Here is an 18,463-nt window from a genome sequence, read left to right on the forward strand (position 1 = left end):
CGACTTTTCGAGACCCTGGGATCAACCTGTCGATCACGATTGACTATTTGGAGACCACTGTCTTATAGATTGGTAGCTTATTGTAAATCATTGACTCCACCCTAACATTAGGAGAAGAGTATAGAATGACCCCTTTTTTTTAACGACTGCAACTGATGTTTAATGAAATGCAATGGTTGGTGTGTAACATCTAGACATGAGAAAAACATGCAGATGCACAACACACAGACACTCACAGGTATATGCACATATATACACAGCCATACATTTGCATTTATACAACTACATTGTACACAAAAAAGAAACATAAACACGGTGGCACAATGGTTAGCACTGCTGCCTCACAGTGCCAGGGAACCAGGTTCAATTCCGAAGTCAGGTGACTGTATGGAGTTGCACGTTCTCTCCGGGTCTACATGGGTTTCCTCCGAGAGCTCTGGTTTCCTCCCACAGTCCAAAGATATGCAGGTTAGGTGGATTGGCCAACCTAAAATGCCCCTTAGGGCAGTGGAGGCGAGGTGGGAGCCTCGGTTTGGTCCCCGATTAGAGAGAATCATCGGTTCATCCCGGGAAGGATGGAAGGGGAGTTTCAGAGCTGGCACCGGGCAGGGATTAGAAGAATGGGGGACCTGTTCATCGATGGGACGTTTGCGAGACTAGGGGCGCTGGAGGAGAAGTTTGGTGGGTTACCCCCGGGAAACGCTTTCAGGTACATGCAAGTGAGGACAATTGTGAGGTGGCAGGTGAGGGAATTCCCGCTGCTCCCGGCACAGGGGATTCAGGACAGGGTGATTTTGGGTGTATGGGTTGGAGAAGGCAAAGTTTTGGCGATTTACCAGGAGCTGAAGGAAGAGGAGGAGGCCTCGGTGGAGGAGTTAAAGGGCAAGTAGGAGGAGGAGCTGGGGGTGGAGATAGATGAGGGTCTGTGGGTTGATGCCCTGAGTAGGGTTAATTCTTCCTCCTCTTGCGCCAGGCTCAGCCTAATACAGTTCAAAGTTACTCACAGAGCGCATATGACAGGGGCGAGGTTGAGTAGGTTCTTCGGGGTGGAGGACAGATGTGGGAGGTGCTCGGGAAGCCCGGCAAATCACGTCCATATGTTCTGGTCGTGCCCGGCACTGGATGGGTTTTGGAGGGGTTTTGCGAGGACTATGTCCAAGGTGGTGAAAGCCCGGGTCAAGCCGAGTTGGGGGTTGGCGCTGTTTGGGGTAACAGACGAGCCGGGAGTGCAGGAGGCGAAAGAGGTCGGTATTCTGGCCTTTGCGTCCCTGGTAGCCCGGCGGAGGATTTTGCTATTATGGAAAGATGCAAAGCCCCCTAGTGTGGAAGCTTGGATCAATGACATGGCAGGGTTCATCAAGCTGGAGAGGATAAAGTTTGCCTTGCGAGGGTCTGTGCAGGGGTTCCTCAGGCGGTGGCAACCGTTCCTAGACTATCTCGCGGAGCGCTAGGAGGAGGTCAGCAGCAGCAGCAGCCCAGGGCCGGGGGGGCGGGGGGAAGTTTCTTTTGGGGGGGGCCTTTGGGTGGGTGGGGGGGCTTCCCTATTGGTGCTTTTAAATGTCATATGGGGGGTTATCGTATATGGGGGAAATCCAATGTATAATTTTTGTATAATTTTTGATTGTTGTGTTCTTGTTTCTTTCTTTTTGTTGGGGGGGGTTGAAAACCTGTTGAAAAATTTGAATAAATATATATATTTTTTAAACATGCCCCTTAGTGTCTGGGGATGTGCAGGTTGGGTGAATTGGCCTTGGTCAATGCGCGGGGTGGGGTAGAGTGAAGAGCTTTTTCAGAGGGTCGTTGCAGACTCAATAGGCTGAATGCATGCATGTGTCGACACACACTCGCACAGAACTGTGCAGACACTGGCACACATGCGCTCATGCATGTACACAAAAACATATACGGCACAAGTCTTTTATAAGTTTATAAATACATGGTTTAAAGCATGCTCTTGTGTGTTTTGGTGTCGCCAGACCTCTGTCCTCAAATTGAATTTCAGCCCTGTAGTACTCTCCAAGATCCTGAATAATTTTCATGTAATCTTGTTATATTTTATTTTATTTCCTAGCATGTAGGAATAATTCTGATCCAAAATTTGAAATCTAACAGGATTACAAGGGATTCTTTTTGTGCTTCTAATTCTGACTTTTAAATGTCTCTGTTATAAAGTGACAAAAATTCCATTTTTAATATTTGTTAGATGATAAATATAATTGTTTTTATAATTGTATTCCACCCGGACTGCTGGGTGGAACCAGTTTACCTAGTTTCAGTTTACACATTGTGACACTTAATAATACAATAATAAATCTCCTTAAACACCGGGAATTAATTTATTAATAATTAGCTGTCAGATATAATGTTACATTAAAATGTAAAGATGTTAATTGTCCTCGTATCCTTGTTACTCCATCTGCTGTTTTTTTAACTTGACAAATTTCCTATCATATTTGTAGCCATTATTTTGAACTCTTTCTTCACTAATCTCTAGCTTCTCTCATTTTAATGTTTGAGATTCAGGTTTCCAAAGTCCATTTACAAAAATTTGCAGCACAAAAATAGGCTGTTCGCCTAACTAGTCCATGAAGGTGTTTATTCTCCACATGTAACGTGGTTACTACGGTAATAATGGGCGACTTCAAATTACACATAGACTGGCTTAACCAAATCAGCACTAATGCTGTGGAGGATGAATTCCTGGAGTGTGTGTGGGATGGGTTTCTGGAGCAGTTATGTTGAGGAGCCAATGAGGGATTGAGCTATTTTGGATTTAGTGTTGTTTAATGAGAAAGGGTTGATTGATCTTGCTGCAAAAGAGCCTTTGGGAAAGAGTGACCATAATATGCTAGAATTTTGCATTAGGTTTGAATGCGATCTAGTTCATTCTGAAACTCGGGTCTTAAATCTGCAGAAGTGACATTATGAAATTATGAGGGCTGGCTATGGTGTATTGGGAAAATACACTAAAAGATTTGACTGTATGCAGACAACGATGACTATTTAAAGTGCTACACGGTCTACAACAGATATACATTCCTCTGAGCCACAAGAAGCCAAAGGGAAAGTAAATCAACTGTACTGAACCAAAGAAGTTAAAGATTGCACTAGATTGAAGGAAGTGGCCCATAAAGATACCAGAAAAAGTGGTGAGCGTGAGGATTGGAAGCAATTTCAAACTTTGAGGTCCTGCAAAAGAATGAATTAGAATAGGAAGCAATGTGTCAAGTCTCCATTTTAACACATAAGGATATGGGGAGGAGGTCATATGTTCAAAGCCGCACCTATTCAAGAGTAATTAGATATGGGCAATAAACCTGGCCTTGCCAGCGACACCCCACAAACTGATAATAACAACCATGACGGAGATAATGATAGTGATCATGAGGAGGACCTTGGCTGATATTGTTTTCCCTATCCTAGCCAAGGGTGTCCGAGGCCATTTGAGCAGCCCTGTATTGCTGTACTGTTCACCTCCGCATGGGCCAGAAAACAGAGCTTCGGCCTACTGGCCTCAGCAGGCTTTTTGCCACAATGGACACTGCATTTAGCCAGTGAGCAAGATTTTCCATCAGTTACCAACTTCCTCAACTTACTGTATATATCTCTGTACTGTGCCTGCTTCAGTCAGCTTTTTTTTGTCCCTGTACAGTGCCTTTGACAGTTAATAAACTGTTAGTACTGCACCCTTCACAGGAGATACTTGCCTGTACTATACCTCTTTTAATTAGTACATTTTCTATCTCATGCTTGTGTTAATTAGCAGGTTTTCTTAGAACCATAGCATTCTTACAATGCAGAAGGAGGCCATTCAGCCCATCGAGTCTGCACTGACCCTCTTACAGAGCACCCTACCTCAGCCCACTTCCCCGCCCTATCCCCGTAACCCCATAACCCCACCAAACCTGTACATCCCAGGACACTAAGGGACAATCTATCATGGTCAATCCACCTAACCTGCACATCTTTCGACTGTGGGAGGAAACTGGAGCACCCGCAGGAAACCCACGCAGACACGGGGAGAAAGTGCAAACTCCACACAGACAGTGACCCGTGGCCGGAATTGAACCAGCGCTGTGAGGCAGCAATGCTAACCACTGTGCCGCTGTACTATACCATCTCCTATTCTAATTCAAGGTTAACCTGTTTCCCTATCGTTTCCAGCATCTTGAGAATAGGTGTCATAATAATGGGGAAATCTCGTCCAGCTGAGTTCCAGTAAGTCACAAATATAACACAGTTTACATTACAGAACATTTTTCCTCAGCGGTCTGTTTTATCTCAGTGAATGTTTCCTGGGCCTTGATCTTGATGGTGTCAAAGTCCATGTTTTGGATGGTCCCCAGAAATGAGTCATTACTTTCTTCCTCATCTTCATCCTCTTGGACCATCTTTGCCAGTTCCTCAGGGAGATCCACATCTCCCCCAGCCAGTTGAATCTGGCTGTCATCTTTGTCACTCTGAATCATGCAGGGAAAATCCAAAGGAAAAACAGATCGGTTAAGCAGTTATGTCCCTTTCTGCATTGCACCCTCCTCCCTGATTCACTGAAAATCGGTTGGAAAATCATGTCCATGACATGGTGGGATTGGGGGTGAGGGTGCGGGATCTATGCCAGGAATACAAGACACAAATTGACCTCTCAGCTGTTTACTCCCCCGCCCACCACCCCTCCACTTCCTCTCCTGACCTTCAATGTGGCACAGTCTCCAGAGCAACTGGCCACCCTCACCCAAATGGTCATTTTTCACATTGATCCGCACAATGAGTGCCGGCAGCTGCTTGACAGCGGAGGGCATCAGAACGGAGCCCTATCCTGTCCTCTGTTAACACCACCACCCGCGCAGTTTCCCCCTCCAAGTCACACCCATGCTGACTTGGAAATATATCACCGTTCCTTCACTGTCACTGGGTCAAAATCCTGGAACTCTCTCCCTCTCAGCACTGAGGGTAACCCCTACACAACGTGTACTGCAGTGGTTCAAGAAGGCAGCTCTCCACCACCTTCCCAAGCGCAATTGGAAATGGGTGATGAATACTGGCTTTGCCAGCAATGCCAAATTCTTGAAACCTAATTTTAAAAAAAACACCCACAGCAGGGTTAATGAAATGGTGATCATGAGGAGCACCCTGGCTGATTTTCTTTTCCTGATCCTAGCCAAAGGTCACTGAGGTCTGTTAGAGCAGTCCAATGTTGCTGTAGTGTTCACCTCCACATGTACCAGGTATCAGAGCTTAGACCTACTCGAGAGATTAGACTATTGAGTTGGATGATCAGCCATGATCATAATGAATGATGGAGCAGGCTCGAAGGGTTGAATGGCCTCCTCCTGTTCCTATTTTTCTATATTTCTGTTTCTATTGGTCCAGGTGACTCTTTGCCACAATGGACACTGCATTTACCCACCGAGCTATCAGGGAAGCAATATTTTCCACCAGTTTCCAACTTCCGTAACAGTTAGTACATTTCCCTGTCGCGTACCTATTTCAGTCACTGTTGATAAATTGCCTTACAACACCAGGTTAAAGTCCAACAGGTTTGTTTCGATGTCACTAGCTTTTGGAGAGCGGCTCCTTCCTCAGATGAATGAAGAGGTATGTTCCAGAAACATATTTCTGGGGCAGCACGGTAGCATTGTGGATAGCACAATTGCTTCACAGCTCCAGGGTCCCAGGTTCGATTCCCGGCTTGTGTCACTGTCTGTGCGGAGTCTGCACATTCTCCCCGTGTGTGCGTGGGTTTCCTCCGGGTGCTCCGGTTTCCTCCCACAGTCCAAAGATGTGCAGGTTAGGTGGATTGGCCATGATAAATTGCCCTTAGTGTCCAAAATTGCTCTTAGTGTTGGGTGGAGTTACTGGGTTATGGGGATAGGGTGGCGGTGTTGACCTTGGGTAGGGTGCTCTTTCCAAGAGCCGGTGCAGACTCGATGGGCAAAATGGCCTCCTTCTGCACTGTAAATTCTATGATATATATAGACAGATTCAAAGATGCCAGACAATGCTTGGAATACGAGCATTAGCAGGTGATTAAATCTTTACAGATCCAGAGATGGGGTAACCCCAGGTTAAAGAGGTGTGAATTGTATCAAGCCAGGACAGTTGGTAGGAGTTCGCAGGCCAGATGGTGGGGGATGAATGTAATGCGACATGAATCCCAGGTCCCGGTTGAGGCCGCACTCATGTGTGCGGAACTTGGCTATAAGATTAAGATGTTGGCGTTTGGGGTGCGAATTTGGTCCCCATGGCTGTTCCGTGCATCTGGATGGAGAGTGCGGCCTCAACCGGGACCTGGGATTCATGTCGCATTACATTCATCCCCCACCATCTGGCCTGCGAACTCCTACCAACTGTCCTGGCTTGATGCAATTCACACCTCTTTAACCTGGGGTTACCCCATCTCTGGATCTGTAAAGATTTAATCACCTGCTAATGCTCGTATTCCAAGCATTGTCTGGCATCTTTGAATCTGTCTATATATATGTTTCTGGAACATACCTCTTCACTCACCTGAGGAAGGAGCAGCGCTCCGAAAGCTAGTGACATCGAAACAAACCTGTTGGACTTTAACCTGGTGTTGTAAGACTTCTTACTGTGCTCACCCCAGTCCAACGCAGGCATCTCCACATCATGGATAAATTGTCTGTACAGCAGCTATCACAGGTAATACATGCCTGTACTCTATCTCTTTCAGTGTATGCGTTTTATATCCCATGTCTCCTCATTGGCATATTGCCTGTACTATATCTATGACAGTAAGAAGTCTTACAACACCAGGTTAAAGTCCAACAGATTTGTTTCAAATCAATAGCTTTTGGAGCACAGCTCCTGCCTCATTACCTATATTTACTATGACTGTTGGTACATTTCCTGCCGCCTGTTTCAGTCTATATATTCCTGCATTGTATCTATGACAGTTAGCTCATTTCCTGTGCATGACCTGTGACACTGGGTTCATTTTTTTTACCTTACCTGTGGTAACCGATACTTGTCTCTCATGTGTAATCGGACTGTCGCCCTTTCTGCTTTTCGTTGGGTGAACGCGTTGTCTCGTTCAATTCTGGAATGGGAAAGAAATGATATCTGAAAACGAAGAAATCAAGGCCTTCATTCCTATTCCGAATTGGGTTCTTTTTAATGTGCAACTGAATTCCATGTTAATGATTCAAACTCTGCTTATGTCAGAAGTATATATCTGGGTGTTGGAGTGGGTTAGCCACTACCCATTTAGCTCTGGCACCTAAGCTCAATTCCATATCAGTTGGGTTTTCTGAGTTAACAGAATTCCTCCTAAGTTGTCACTGATCAGAGTCTTCGGTCTCTGTGCTACAGGTCAGCCATGACCTAATTGAATGGCAGAATGGGCTTGAGGGGCTGAATGGCCTAGTCTTGCTCCCATCTGAAAAATGTGCCTTAGCTGAGGTACGAGGGGACTATCATAGAATTTACAGTGCAGAAGGAGGCCATTCGGCCCATCGAGTCTGCACCAGCTCTTGGAAAGAGCACCCTACCCAAGGTCAACACCTCCACCCAACACTAAGGGCAATTTTGGACACTAAGGGTAATTTATCATGGCCAATCCACCTAATGGCAATGCCTGCAGAACAATAACCAGCAAGTGTCAATGCTGAGTAGGAAGGTGACATCAAACCCTTCTAAATGTGGAAACAAATAAGGTGATTGAATCAGAGAATCGCACTAAATGACTGGAGGATGGAGCAGCAATGGAGGGGTGTGGGGCAGGCGATCAGGATACTATGGAGTCACATTGCAATCCTGCTCCCCTCTTGCTCTGCAGGAGCATTGATAAACCTGGTCTTAAACAAACTCACCTGGCTTTGTTTGGCTGCTGCACAGGTGCGGCTGAAGCAGAGCAGGCTGGCTCCTGCTCCATTTGGCAATCTCTAGTTTCTGGAGGTGGAGTGTGTCAGTTCACTCAGGGAGTCCGAGCGGTTGAAACAATTTGCACTTCTAACATGCATGTTGTAGTCTGGGGCTGTGGATAGTGATGCCCTGTAACCTCCTCCACTGTAGCCGTTAGCCTTCTTCCCATCACATGGCCCACCAGGATTTGCTTCTGCTCTCACCACCTATCATCGAAAGGATTTGCAGGTGGCTGCTGAACCTGTTTGAATCTCTTTGGTCATCAAGACCTTGAGGTGGGACTTGAACCTGGAGCTTTTGGCTCAGAGGCAGGGATGCTACATGGTGCTCTACAAGATCTCCTCTCTAGTTTTCTACAAGGCCCCTTGTTTCCATCACGAATACCTAGAAAATGGTCCAGTTCAATAACATTCACCCTGGAAATTTGCCCTCGGTGTGGCTGCTTCACGTCCGTAAATTGGCTGCAATATGATCCAATTTCTATCCTGATGTTTCCGAGATTGATAATTACCTGGGCAATAGGACCTGGGGCCTAAATATTGGCTAGAATACTGGGGGTGAACGGCTGTGCTATGCTTCGAATTACACCATGGGATCTCATACGTCACCTGAGGGAAAACACAGCATCTTGGTTTTACGTCTCATTCGAAAGATGCTGCAAAGGTAGCTTATAGTTACCAAGACCTCCAGGATCAATCCGGGGCTCTCTCTGGTGTTTGGTAGAGATCTTAAAGAACGCCACACACATCAGAACGGATAGGGGACAGATTGTCCATGGGCCTCACCATCTTGCACCTTGGACTCACTGGGGAATCATTTCCATCGCAGTTTATTCCCTCAAGAATCAGTGGAAGGGTTGTGCGCAGTCCCATGGCAGTGGCAGTAGTGCAATGGGAGTGGCACATCCTGCTCCCTCACAAGATGGCCGACTATCTGCTCCCCTGCCATTCCACCAATCAGGTAAAAGAAAGATACTTGCATTAATATAGCTTCTTTCTTGACCTTAAGAAACCTTGAATTGATTTACAGCAAGTGAAAAGTTTTTAAAGTGTATTCGCTGTTATTGGCCGTACCACCTTGCAGAACGTCTTTTTTTCAAATAGTGCCATGGAATCTTTTATGTCTAACTGAGAGGGAAGACAGGCTCTCAGTTCATTGTCTCATTTGGAAGAGGTTGTAAAGGCAGCTTGGTCTGAATGCCCAGCAGCAGCTTACAGGACTGGCAGGCCGAAGGCCTTGGGTGTCACTGATCTCAAACATCTCAAAGGCCCTCATTTGAGCATGAGTAGCCTTTCCCCTCCAGTCATAACCCCCACGAGGACCACAGGGAAACCATTGTCGATCTCCCCGTAGGACCCATGGAGTACGAGCTTCCCAGATAGGGGGTGGAGGCCACCCAGCTCGAGCTCATTAGACCTACATATAAAGCCGGCCCAAGCAGGGCCCAGAGCTGTTGGCTGTCCCAACAAGGGCTAGATTGGGAGAGAGTTACTGCCGTGGGCAGAGTATTGTCATAGTTTAATAAATCCTTGTTCCAATACCACTGGCTTCCTCAATTGCTAAGCCTCTCATACTGAAAGCAGTAAGGGGGCAGCTTGTAGGAATAGGCGAGAAATCCGGGAAGGACACTAGACTAACACTTGTACAATTGTTTTGTTTCATGACATTTGTGCACGCCATTAAAATGTAACAGGATTAAAAATTATTCACCTGCTGGCAGAACCATTGGTCTGACAATCTCAGAGGTCACCGATATCAGTGTTGGCCTATGCTCAGAATTACTCTACTGCCAGGCAGAAGGATTGGGAGAGATGTTAGTCAGGACTATTATTGTGGGCTGTCGTAGGGGTGGATGGTTCACAGCCTGAGTTTGGGTGGGTGGGGTGTGATTGAGGAGGAGAGTGAACCATTATTTCAGTTGACCCGAGGAGTTGAGCAGAAAACTAGAGGTTTATGGTCCAGAGCTGTGCCAAGGGATGTCAGAGGTTCTCTTTCAGGTGAGAAATGAAGCCGTGGCCCTATTTACCCTCTCAGGTGGATAAAAGGATCCCATCACATTCATTGAAGAGCAGCATTTCTCATGTACTGGCCTTCAATCACTTTTTAAAAACTGATTATGTTTGAGGGAGTTTGGTATGTACAAACAGGCTCCTGCATTTTCTATATTACAACCGCAACCATGAGCGCTATTTTCCCACCGCATTGTGCCAAGCGTTGATCGCATAGCACTGGATGCCTAGCGGGAGAGGCCAAAAATGGGTTTCACGCCGGGTGCTGAGCCATGCTTGATGCACCTGATCCGTGGCACCCGACTTGATCTGGATCACGCCCTCGCTGGGCATGATCCAGATAAGCATATCTAAATGAGTCATTAGGATCATTTAAATATGCGCAGGGCATTTGAGGCCACAGCTTCCTGGCTCCAGGTAGTCACAAGCCGCACTGGCCAGGTCTCACACCAACGCAAATTAGTACTGGTCTCCAAAAACGGAGGTCAGATGTGACGGCCACTTTGGGAGTGCTGGGAGGTCATTGGAGCCCCCGGATGGTCGGGGCAGGCCAGTGCATCCAGATAGTGCAAACCTCGCACCCTGGCAGTGTCAACCTCGCATCTTGGCAGTGCCAACCTCACACCCTGGCAGTGTCAACCTCGCACCTTGGCAGTGTCAACCTGGCACAGTAAGGGTGCAAGTTTGGTGCTGCCAAGGCAATGCCCTGGTGCCAGGCTGGCACTACCAAGGGGTGGGGCCTGAGGGGGGCCATTCCCATGAAAGGGGGGATTGAAGGGGGTGTATGAAGGGCGGGAGATGAATGGGAGGGGGTATGACCGGGGTTTATGCAGGGTGGGTGAAGGGGGTCCTGAAAGGTGGGGAACGAAAGGGAAGGGGACTTAAAGGTGGGCATGCTCACTTGGAGGGGTGACAATGCCCCAATGCGTTTTGAGGATGAATGAATGTGAGTCCGACACACCCTCATGCCTGGGTGGTGTGGGGGTGTTGTGACGCGGACGTTTAGTAATGGGGTGGGGGGGGGTTGCAGGAGGTTGTCCACCCGGGGCCGTGGATTTGTGTCCATGTCTGTGGGGGGGGGGTCGCAATGTCCGTGGGTGGGAGTGTGGGGAACACTCAACCTCACGTTGAGATCTGAGCACCCTTTAAAGAGGTGGCCCGGATCTGAGGAGCTGGCCTTGCTAGCATCTTTAGCTCCCCACTGCAGAAAAAAATTACGGTGGTATTTTCCAGCAAGAAACTCCCGAAACTCTGAAAAAATGACGATGTGTGGGTGAATAATGGTCTGGATCGCACCCAAACACCCGGCCGCAATCACGCCAGTCATCTTTTGGGGAGAACTGCACCCATTATATTTCTGAAGTACTTCATTGCCTGTAAAGTGCTTGGAATTGTGTGGTGGCAATGAAAGGCGCTATATAACTGCAGGTCAAGTCTTTGCAGAATGAGGAACCCCAGGATCTCTAAGTCAGCTGTGTGTGCTGTCACTGAGCCAAATGCTTCAGGAGGGTAACAATCAGAACGTCAAGGTCCATTTGCATTGGTCAATTGAGGTACACAAATGATTGGCTTTGCAATTTATATGTGACCTCCACCGGCTCGCTTGCATCCACTGCGGCAAACACAGGCAAACCCTTGGCCACCCTGTTGACACTGGAGTTCACCCGTGTGAACTCCAGTGTCTCTCTCTCTCCCTTTGCTCGTGCGGAGGCTGGTCACTCGCTTTGTGTCACAGGTAAATCCTGCTTAAAGCTCCTTCACCCTAAGCCGATGCTGTCAAAGTTTAGCCTCAAATCCTGGATTGCACTAGTTACCTGGCTTGGTGAAATAGAAGGTTACTTAGCCCTGTATGTTGGCCCTATAATTACCATATTTCCTCAGATATAGGACACATTTTTTCAATCCTGTGCAGGGATTTGTAACAGTTTCTCTTCCTGGGTTGGTTTGAACTTATGCAGAGAATTATGTGATGTTGTAATAGACATGGTAACACTTCTAGTGCAACGGGGAAATCACCGCCTTCACAAAGCATTGGGATGCTTAATAAATGCCGGCCCCGCCAATGATGTCCTCTATGCCCCCAATGAATGAAAAAATGTACCATCTACTTTCATTATTTCTAAAGTTAATTCAGTGGCTCCTTCTATTCAGCCCTCTCACTAATAACCGATCACGATGGACTGGGGAGAGAAAGCAATAGATGGGGCTGCAAATTCATGCGCCTTGCCCAAACCGCAGGTGGAATTTTACAGTTTGCCCTGCCAGTGGGATTTTCTAGTCCCATCAAAGTCAATGGACTTTAGAATGGCTCACTGCATTTTATGGCCCCACCCCCTCCAGGCCTATAAGATTCCGCCCCATACACTAAACTAAAATGAACAGCTCAATCATTTACTTTATCTTTAATGACAGCCCTGGTATGGAGGCTTGACATTGTCAATCTGTGTTCTGTCGTGTATTCTCCTCTCCCCTCTCAAAGGCACTGACTCTTGAAGGGGTAACTGATGGGGACAGTGTAGAGGATGCTTTACTCTGTATCTAACCCCGTGCTGTACCTGTCCTGGGAGTGTTTGATGGGGACAGTGTAGAGGGAGCTTTACTCTGTATCTAACCCCGTGCTGTACCTGTCCTGGGAGTGTTTGATGGAGACAGTGTAGAGGGAGCTTTACTCTGTATCTAACCCCGTGCTGTACCTGTCCTGGGAGTGTTTGATGGGGACAGTGTAGAGGGAGCTTTACTCTGTATCTAAACCCGTGCTGTACCTGTCCTGGGAGTGTTTGATGGGGACAGTGTAGAGGGAGCTTTACTCTGCATCTAACCCCGTGCTGTACCTGTCCTTGGAGTGTTTGATGGGGACAGTGTAGAGGGAGCTTTACTCTGTACTTCTTTAGTGGGGCTGGTTTAGCACAGGGCTAAATCACTGGTTTTGAAAGCAGACTAAGGCAGGCCAGCAACACTGTTCAATTCCCGTACCAGCCTCCCTGAACAGGTGCTGGAATGTGGTGATTAGGGGCTTTTCACAGTAACTTCATTTGAAGCCGACTTGTGACAATAAGCGATTTTCATTTTCATTTCACTTCCACAGGCACAGTCTCTTTTCTGGGACCTCGTCCATTTCTCAGTGCTGGGATAAAAGTTTTGTCAAGCTGTTTGACTGCAGATGCCATTGTAGCCAAGCCCAATCCTGCCCTTATCTGATACTCACATGCATGTAGCTAAAAGCAGGAGCCACTACAGGGGCTGGTTTAGCACAGGGCTAAATCGCCAGCTTTGAAAGCAGACCGAGGCAGGCTAGCAGCACGGTTCAATTCCTGTACTAGCCTCCCTGAACAGGCCCTGGAATGTGGCGACTAGGGGCTTTTCACAGTAACTTCATTTGAAGCCTACTTGTGACAATAAGCGATTTTCATTTCATCTTCCAATCAGGAGAAGGTGTCCAGCCCAATTCTTCCCTATCTGAGGGAAGATTTGAGGCTCAATTGTAACATCCCTGACTGCAAGGCAAAGCCCCGTGTCCCAACATCCTATAAGACAGAGTTACAGTATGCAACTCTCTTGAGTGAGATACCCTGGCTAGATTTGGGACGCTCAATAAGAGTTTTGTGAAAACTCTGTAGTTAATGGTTGGCAATAATGGTTCAACAACATCTTCTCACAATAGACTTCCCTGGGTCAGGTTCTTGGTCCTGCCCACTAGGGGGAGCATTTTGGAGCAGGAGCATCCTCCATGTATGAACTGGTCTAAAGTGGAACCTTTTGTCATTAATTCCTCCTGTCCTCCACCCTATTACAGATCTTCCCTTTTGCTCTTCCCACTCCTTCCCTCTCTTCACTTGCTCAAAACTTTCTTCTAGAAATACTATTGTTCCTCAGTTCTGATGAAGGGTCATCATCAAGCTAAAACATTAACTCTGTTTCTCGCTCCACAGACATTGCCTGATCTGCTGAGTATTTCCAGCATTTTCTCTTTAAATTGCAGGTTCCAGGATCGGCAATATTTTTTGCTTTTTGTCTGGCGTGTAGCTGACGTAGGATGACACTGATGGTGGCTGTACTCACTCACGCATACCAGGGTCCAATCACATCAGAGCAGGATAGTCCAGATGTGCTCAGCATAGGCCTTGGGAATGTGAATTTGTTGAGAGGGGCTTTATTGACCATGAGTCCAGTACCTTACAGGATGTGCGTACATTTTTTGTGCAAACCCCCAGTTTACACAGCACAACTATTTACCCACAATGGAGTGTACACATCACAAACCTTATCTGTTGAGGTGATGGTTTGATAGTCTTTCACTGGTTATCTCGCATTGCAAGAAAGTTATAGACACAGAGACTGGCCTCAGCACCATCTCTGCCTCACAGCCCAGAACTGACATCTTGATTGCTCCCTTTGAGAGCTCAGCCACTACCCCAGACACAGAAGACACTGGAAGGAGAATGGTTGAGCTGACAAAGCAAGAGGATTGAAGACTATTTTTGGGCAGATGCTGGGAGGTTTAATGGAATGAGTTACCTGGATGGACCGGAGAAGATGGGCTTTCTCTCATTGGAGCAGAGAAGGTTAAGGAGAGATTTGATACAGTAAATAAACAAACACTGATTCCTATAGCTGAATGACCAGAAGAGACAGATGGTAGGTGATTTGCAAAAAGAACCAGAGGCGACTTAAGGAGAAACCTAGCAATGAGTGGGGAGGTATTGGGATGCAATATCTGATAAGGTGATGGATATAGATTCAATTCTGACCGTCCGAACGGATAAACACTTGAAGGATTAAACATTTGGGGATATAAGGAAAGAACAAATGTGGGACCAACAGGAATATTCCTTGAAAGAGCCAGTTCTGACTTGATGGGCTGAAAGCTAGTGCTGTATTAGTCTACTCCAGTTAAATGGGCTCAGTACCACGTCCTCCACACAGACCAGGACGATTACAGCTTGGATTTCTGCCCCATGCTGAATTACATGGTCATGCTGCAATGGTGCGGAAGGCAGTGCACCCAAACACAGCTTCCCAGAGCCAGTGAGGCTCAACAATCTCACTCCTGATCGTGATAAAAAAGTTAAGTTGTTGATATAAGATGGCACTGACTCTGTGAATGGAAAAGTCCACAGATTCTCAAAACCTTGGGACTTCCCAATTAGCACTTTGCAGCCATTGAACCTTTGAAGTGTTTGTCATTATACACAACTAGACCTCACAAACAGAAACCTGGTAGTGTCCGGGTAATCTGCTCCAGTGAAGTTGGTTGAGGAACAAGTACTGGCCAGGACGTTGGGAACACCCCCCGGGGCACCATGGGATCCTTCGGGAGTACTGGAAATGGTGAATGTCTCATGTGAAAGATTGCACACTCTCAGGACTGTACTGTGCTGGAGCATCAGCCTAGATTCTGTGATGATGTCTCTGGAGTGGGAATTGAACCCACAATTATCTATCCACTGACTCCTAGTGTCAGGTCCCTGTTAGTGGACCTTGAGTTTGCAATTTGCTGCAGCACCTCCCCAGAGTTAAATAGTTTGCTCAGGACAAAGTGGAATCTCAACACAGGCTCCATGAACTGAACATGAGGGAGAGCCAGTATGCCTTGACATAACTCTATCAAAATTCATGTACCTTCTCAGCAACCAGCCAGTGACTTCGGGTGGACCACGTGCACAAAGACCGAGGCAAAATTATGCACCTTTTTTTTTCTTTCTTCTTTCATGGGGTCTGGGCGTGATTGGTAAAGCCGCCATTTTGCCCATGTCTAATTGCCCCGGAACAGAACATTTCAGAGGGCAGTTAAGTGTCAGCCACATTGAGCTGGCTGTGGAGGTTCCCTTCCCTAAAGCACATTCATGAGTCAGATTGATCTTTACAACAATTGGTGATTGTTGTCCTGGTCACCATTCCATCCATCCATCATCTCTTCCATGCCTACGGGCACATGGGGCGGACAGAACACGCACTGATGTCTGTTCCCATAGCTAGAATTTCCTGGGAATTTCCAGGTTGCTAGCCTGTCACCGTCTTGGCCATCAAGAACCGGGGTGGGACCCGAACCCACAGCTACCCGACTCAGAGGCAGGGACACTACCCACTGTGCCACTACGCCTCCTATATGGTCACCATCACTGAGACCAGCTTTATATTCCAAATTTATGAATTGAATTTAAATTCCCCAACTGCCATGGTGGGACTGAACCCATGTTCCCCCAGATCATTAGCTTGGGGCTGTGGATGTCTAGTCAGGTTTGTGCCACTACCTCCCCCAGGTTAACAGGACTATCAAGATTTTGGTACAGCTGACAGGAAATTTAAAAACAAATGCAGGTCCTAATTTAATGTTTTACACTTGGTGGTATGATTACTACTAAGAAAATGAATATAATGCTAGAAGTATCAAATATTGGTATTTTAACAGATATAATGCAGAGTTTAAAAGTTTTACAGATGAATTTACATTTAATTGACACCAATAGAGTTGGTGATGAATGTTTTCTACCCCTGCTCTACTCCCAGACTTCTCCTCAAAGGTTCTGATATTTGCTGGAAAACAGTTGCCACGGTGACACTTGCCCTCCAGTATCTCACCCAAGCAACCCTGCATTGAGTGACATCGAACTATTCAACTAGGGGAGACATTGTGGCTGAACATGATCCTGTCACAGCCAGTGCCCACAGACATAAACATGCCAGCAGGGATCAATGGACTATGATCAGAAATGGGAACTTTGGCCGATTCTTTCCCCTCCTTAATCCAGAGAGGACACAGGCAGCATTGGCTAAAATCTGCTGACTGCCCAAAGACTGGGAGTCGCAACTGAGACCAACACGGCCTGTATGGGTCATCTCCACACCTGTTGGGGCACTTAACACATTGTGTATTTTTACTTCTTGTTAGATGCACCAATACATGAAAAGACAATGGTTTTCAAACCACATGCTCCAAAATGCCTATTAATACTCAGTAACGATTGCTGTGTATACTGAACTTGGGCTGTGATATATGCAACTACATTATTTCTCAGTTCCAAATGTTCAATTCTGTTTCTGTAGAGTTCACTCTAGAAGCTACTGTTTATAATTCTAATTGAATTCTAAGAAAACCAATTACCTTCTAATTAACAGAATCAAAGGAGTGATTCAGAATCGCAGAATTGTTATGGCATGGAGGGAGGCCATTCGGCCCATCATGTCTGTACTGCCTCTCCAAATGAGCAGCATGAGTTAATGCCATTTCCCTGCCTTTTCCCCACATCCTTGCACATTGTTTCTTGCCAGGTAATCATCCAATGCCTTCTTGAATACCTCGATTGAATCTGCCTCCATCACACTTCCAGGCAGTGCATTCCAGACAGTGCTGGGTGCTGCATTTCCAAACTATATTTCTATGGCTATGAATATTTATTTACAATATATGCTGACAGCACTTCAGAGTGTGGGAATGTTTGCAAATCAATGGAGAGATTAGAATTTCACTAAAACAGACGCGGCGTTAGTTTTTAATACGGCCTCGCCCCATGTACACGTAGTTACTTTGGATAAAAAAGATAATCCTAACTTGTGTTTATCTTTAAAACCGCTGTTCTCACAGTTGCAGGCTTTCCTTCTCAATCCATTGGCCCCTGTTGCATCACTCACTTTTCCTCCAACAGCTGCCTCTGGTATTCCTCGAATTCCTCCCTCGTCATTCCCGAGCTTTTGGCGGTCGGGTTTCCGTCTCCTTCTTCTGTTTTTTCCTCTTCTCCGCCCCCTCCTCCTCCTCCACCACCCGTCAGATCTTTAATCTTTCCGCTGATCATGTTTTTGAGAAAGAATGTCATTTTGTCAGAAACTAGTCCAAGTCGCAGGGAGGAAAGGCAGGCTCGTGTTCACTGGAGCAATGTGTGTTTGAAGGACACGTAAGCTGCAGGTGTAATTCGTAGACATCGAGTTTAACAGCTTAAATCATTATAAGACGCCACAGTACACCATTGAGCTCTTTTCCCACTCAGATCTAATGGTCTGTTATCCCTGGTTTAAGGTCCTCCATTACCTGCCCTTGAAAAACACATCACACACAAGTGGTGACGTTTACTTTTGTGTTTGCAAGAGTTATCCCATTAACGTTGGTAACATTTACAAAGAAGATGTTGCTTATTTGAAACAATCCACAAAGGATTTGGATAAATAAGGAAAAACTCTTCGCAATGGCAGAAGGATTGCTCAGGACATAGATTCAAGATCATCAGAAGAGGAGGCAGAATGGAAATTAGGAGTTTTGTTGAACACAATGATTTTTTTTCTGGAATACATTGCTTGTACAGAAAGCTGAAGGAAGCAGGTTCAATTGTAACTTTCAAAAGGGAATTGGATATCTACTCGGAATAGGAAACATTTGCGGGACTTGAGGGAAAGACCAGGGATGTGGGCCTAATTGTATTGACCTTTCAAAGGAATGATGGGCTGAATGGCCTCCAACTTCTGGCTGTAAGATTCCAGCGTTTTCTTTTAACTGAATTCAAATTCTTTAACTACTACGGCGGGAGCTGAACTCACGTTCTCTGGCTTATTAGCTTAGGCTTTTCTGTGTTACTAATCCAGTA

At 46.4% G+C, this 18,463-nt stretch overlaps 1 protein-coding gene across 1 annotated transcript; it reads right to left on the reverse strand.

Annotated features, from left to right (window-relative positions):
• Positions 1-3,901: 3,901 nt before the first annotated feature.
• cplx4c (complexin 4c) lies at positions 3,902-17,744 on the reverse strand. The gene is made up of 3 exons (XM_072481992.1): positions 17,520-17,744; positions 6,970-7,057; positions 3,902-4,460 (listed from the first exon to the last, which is right to left on the reverse strand). Exons 1-3 carry the CDS (start codon positions 17,699-17,701, stop codon positions 4,242-4,244), a joined length of 489 nt encoding a protein of 162 aa, XP_072338093.1. The 5' UTR covers positions 17,702-17,744; the 3' UTR covers positions 3,902-4,241.
• Between the last annotated feature and the right edge of the window lie 719 nt (positions 17,745-18,463).

The sequence above is a fragment of the Scyliorhinus torazame genome, chromosome 18 (assembly GCF_047496885.1).
Source record: "Scyliorhinus torazame isolate Kashiwa2021f chromosome 18, sScyTor2.1, whole genome shotgun sequence".
Taxonomy (NCBI): domain Eukaryota; kingdom Metazoa; phylum Chordata; class Chondrichthyes; order Carcharhiniformes; family Scyliorhinidae; genus Scyliorhinus; species Scyliorhinus torazame.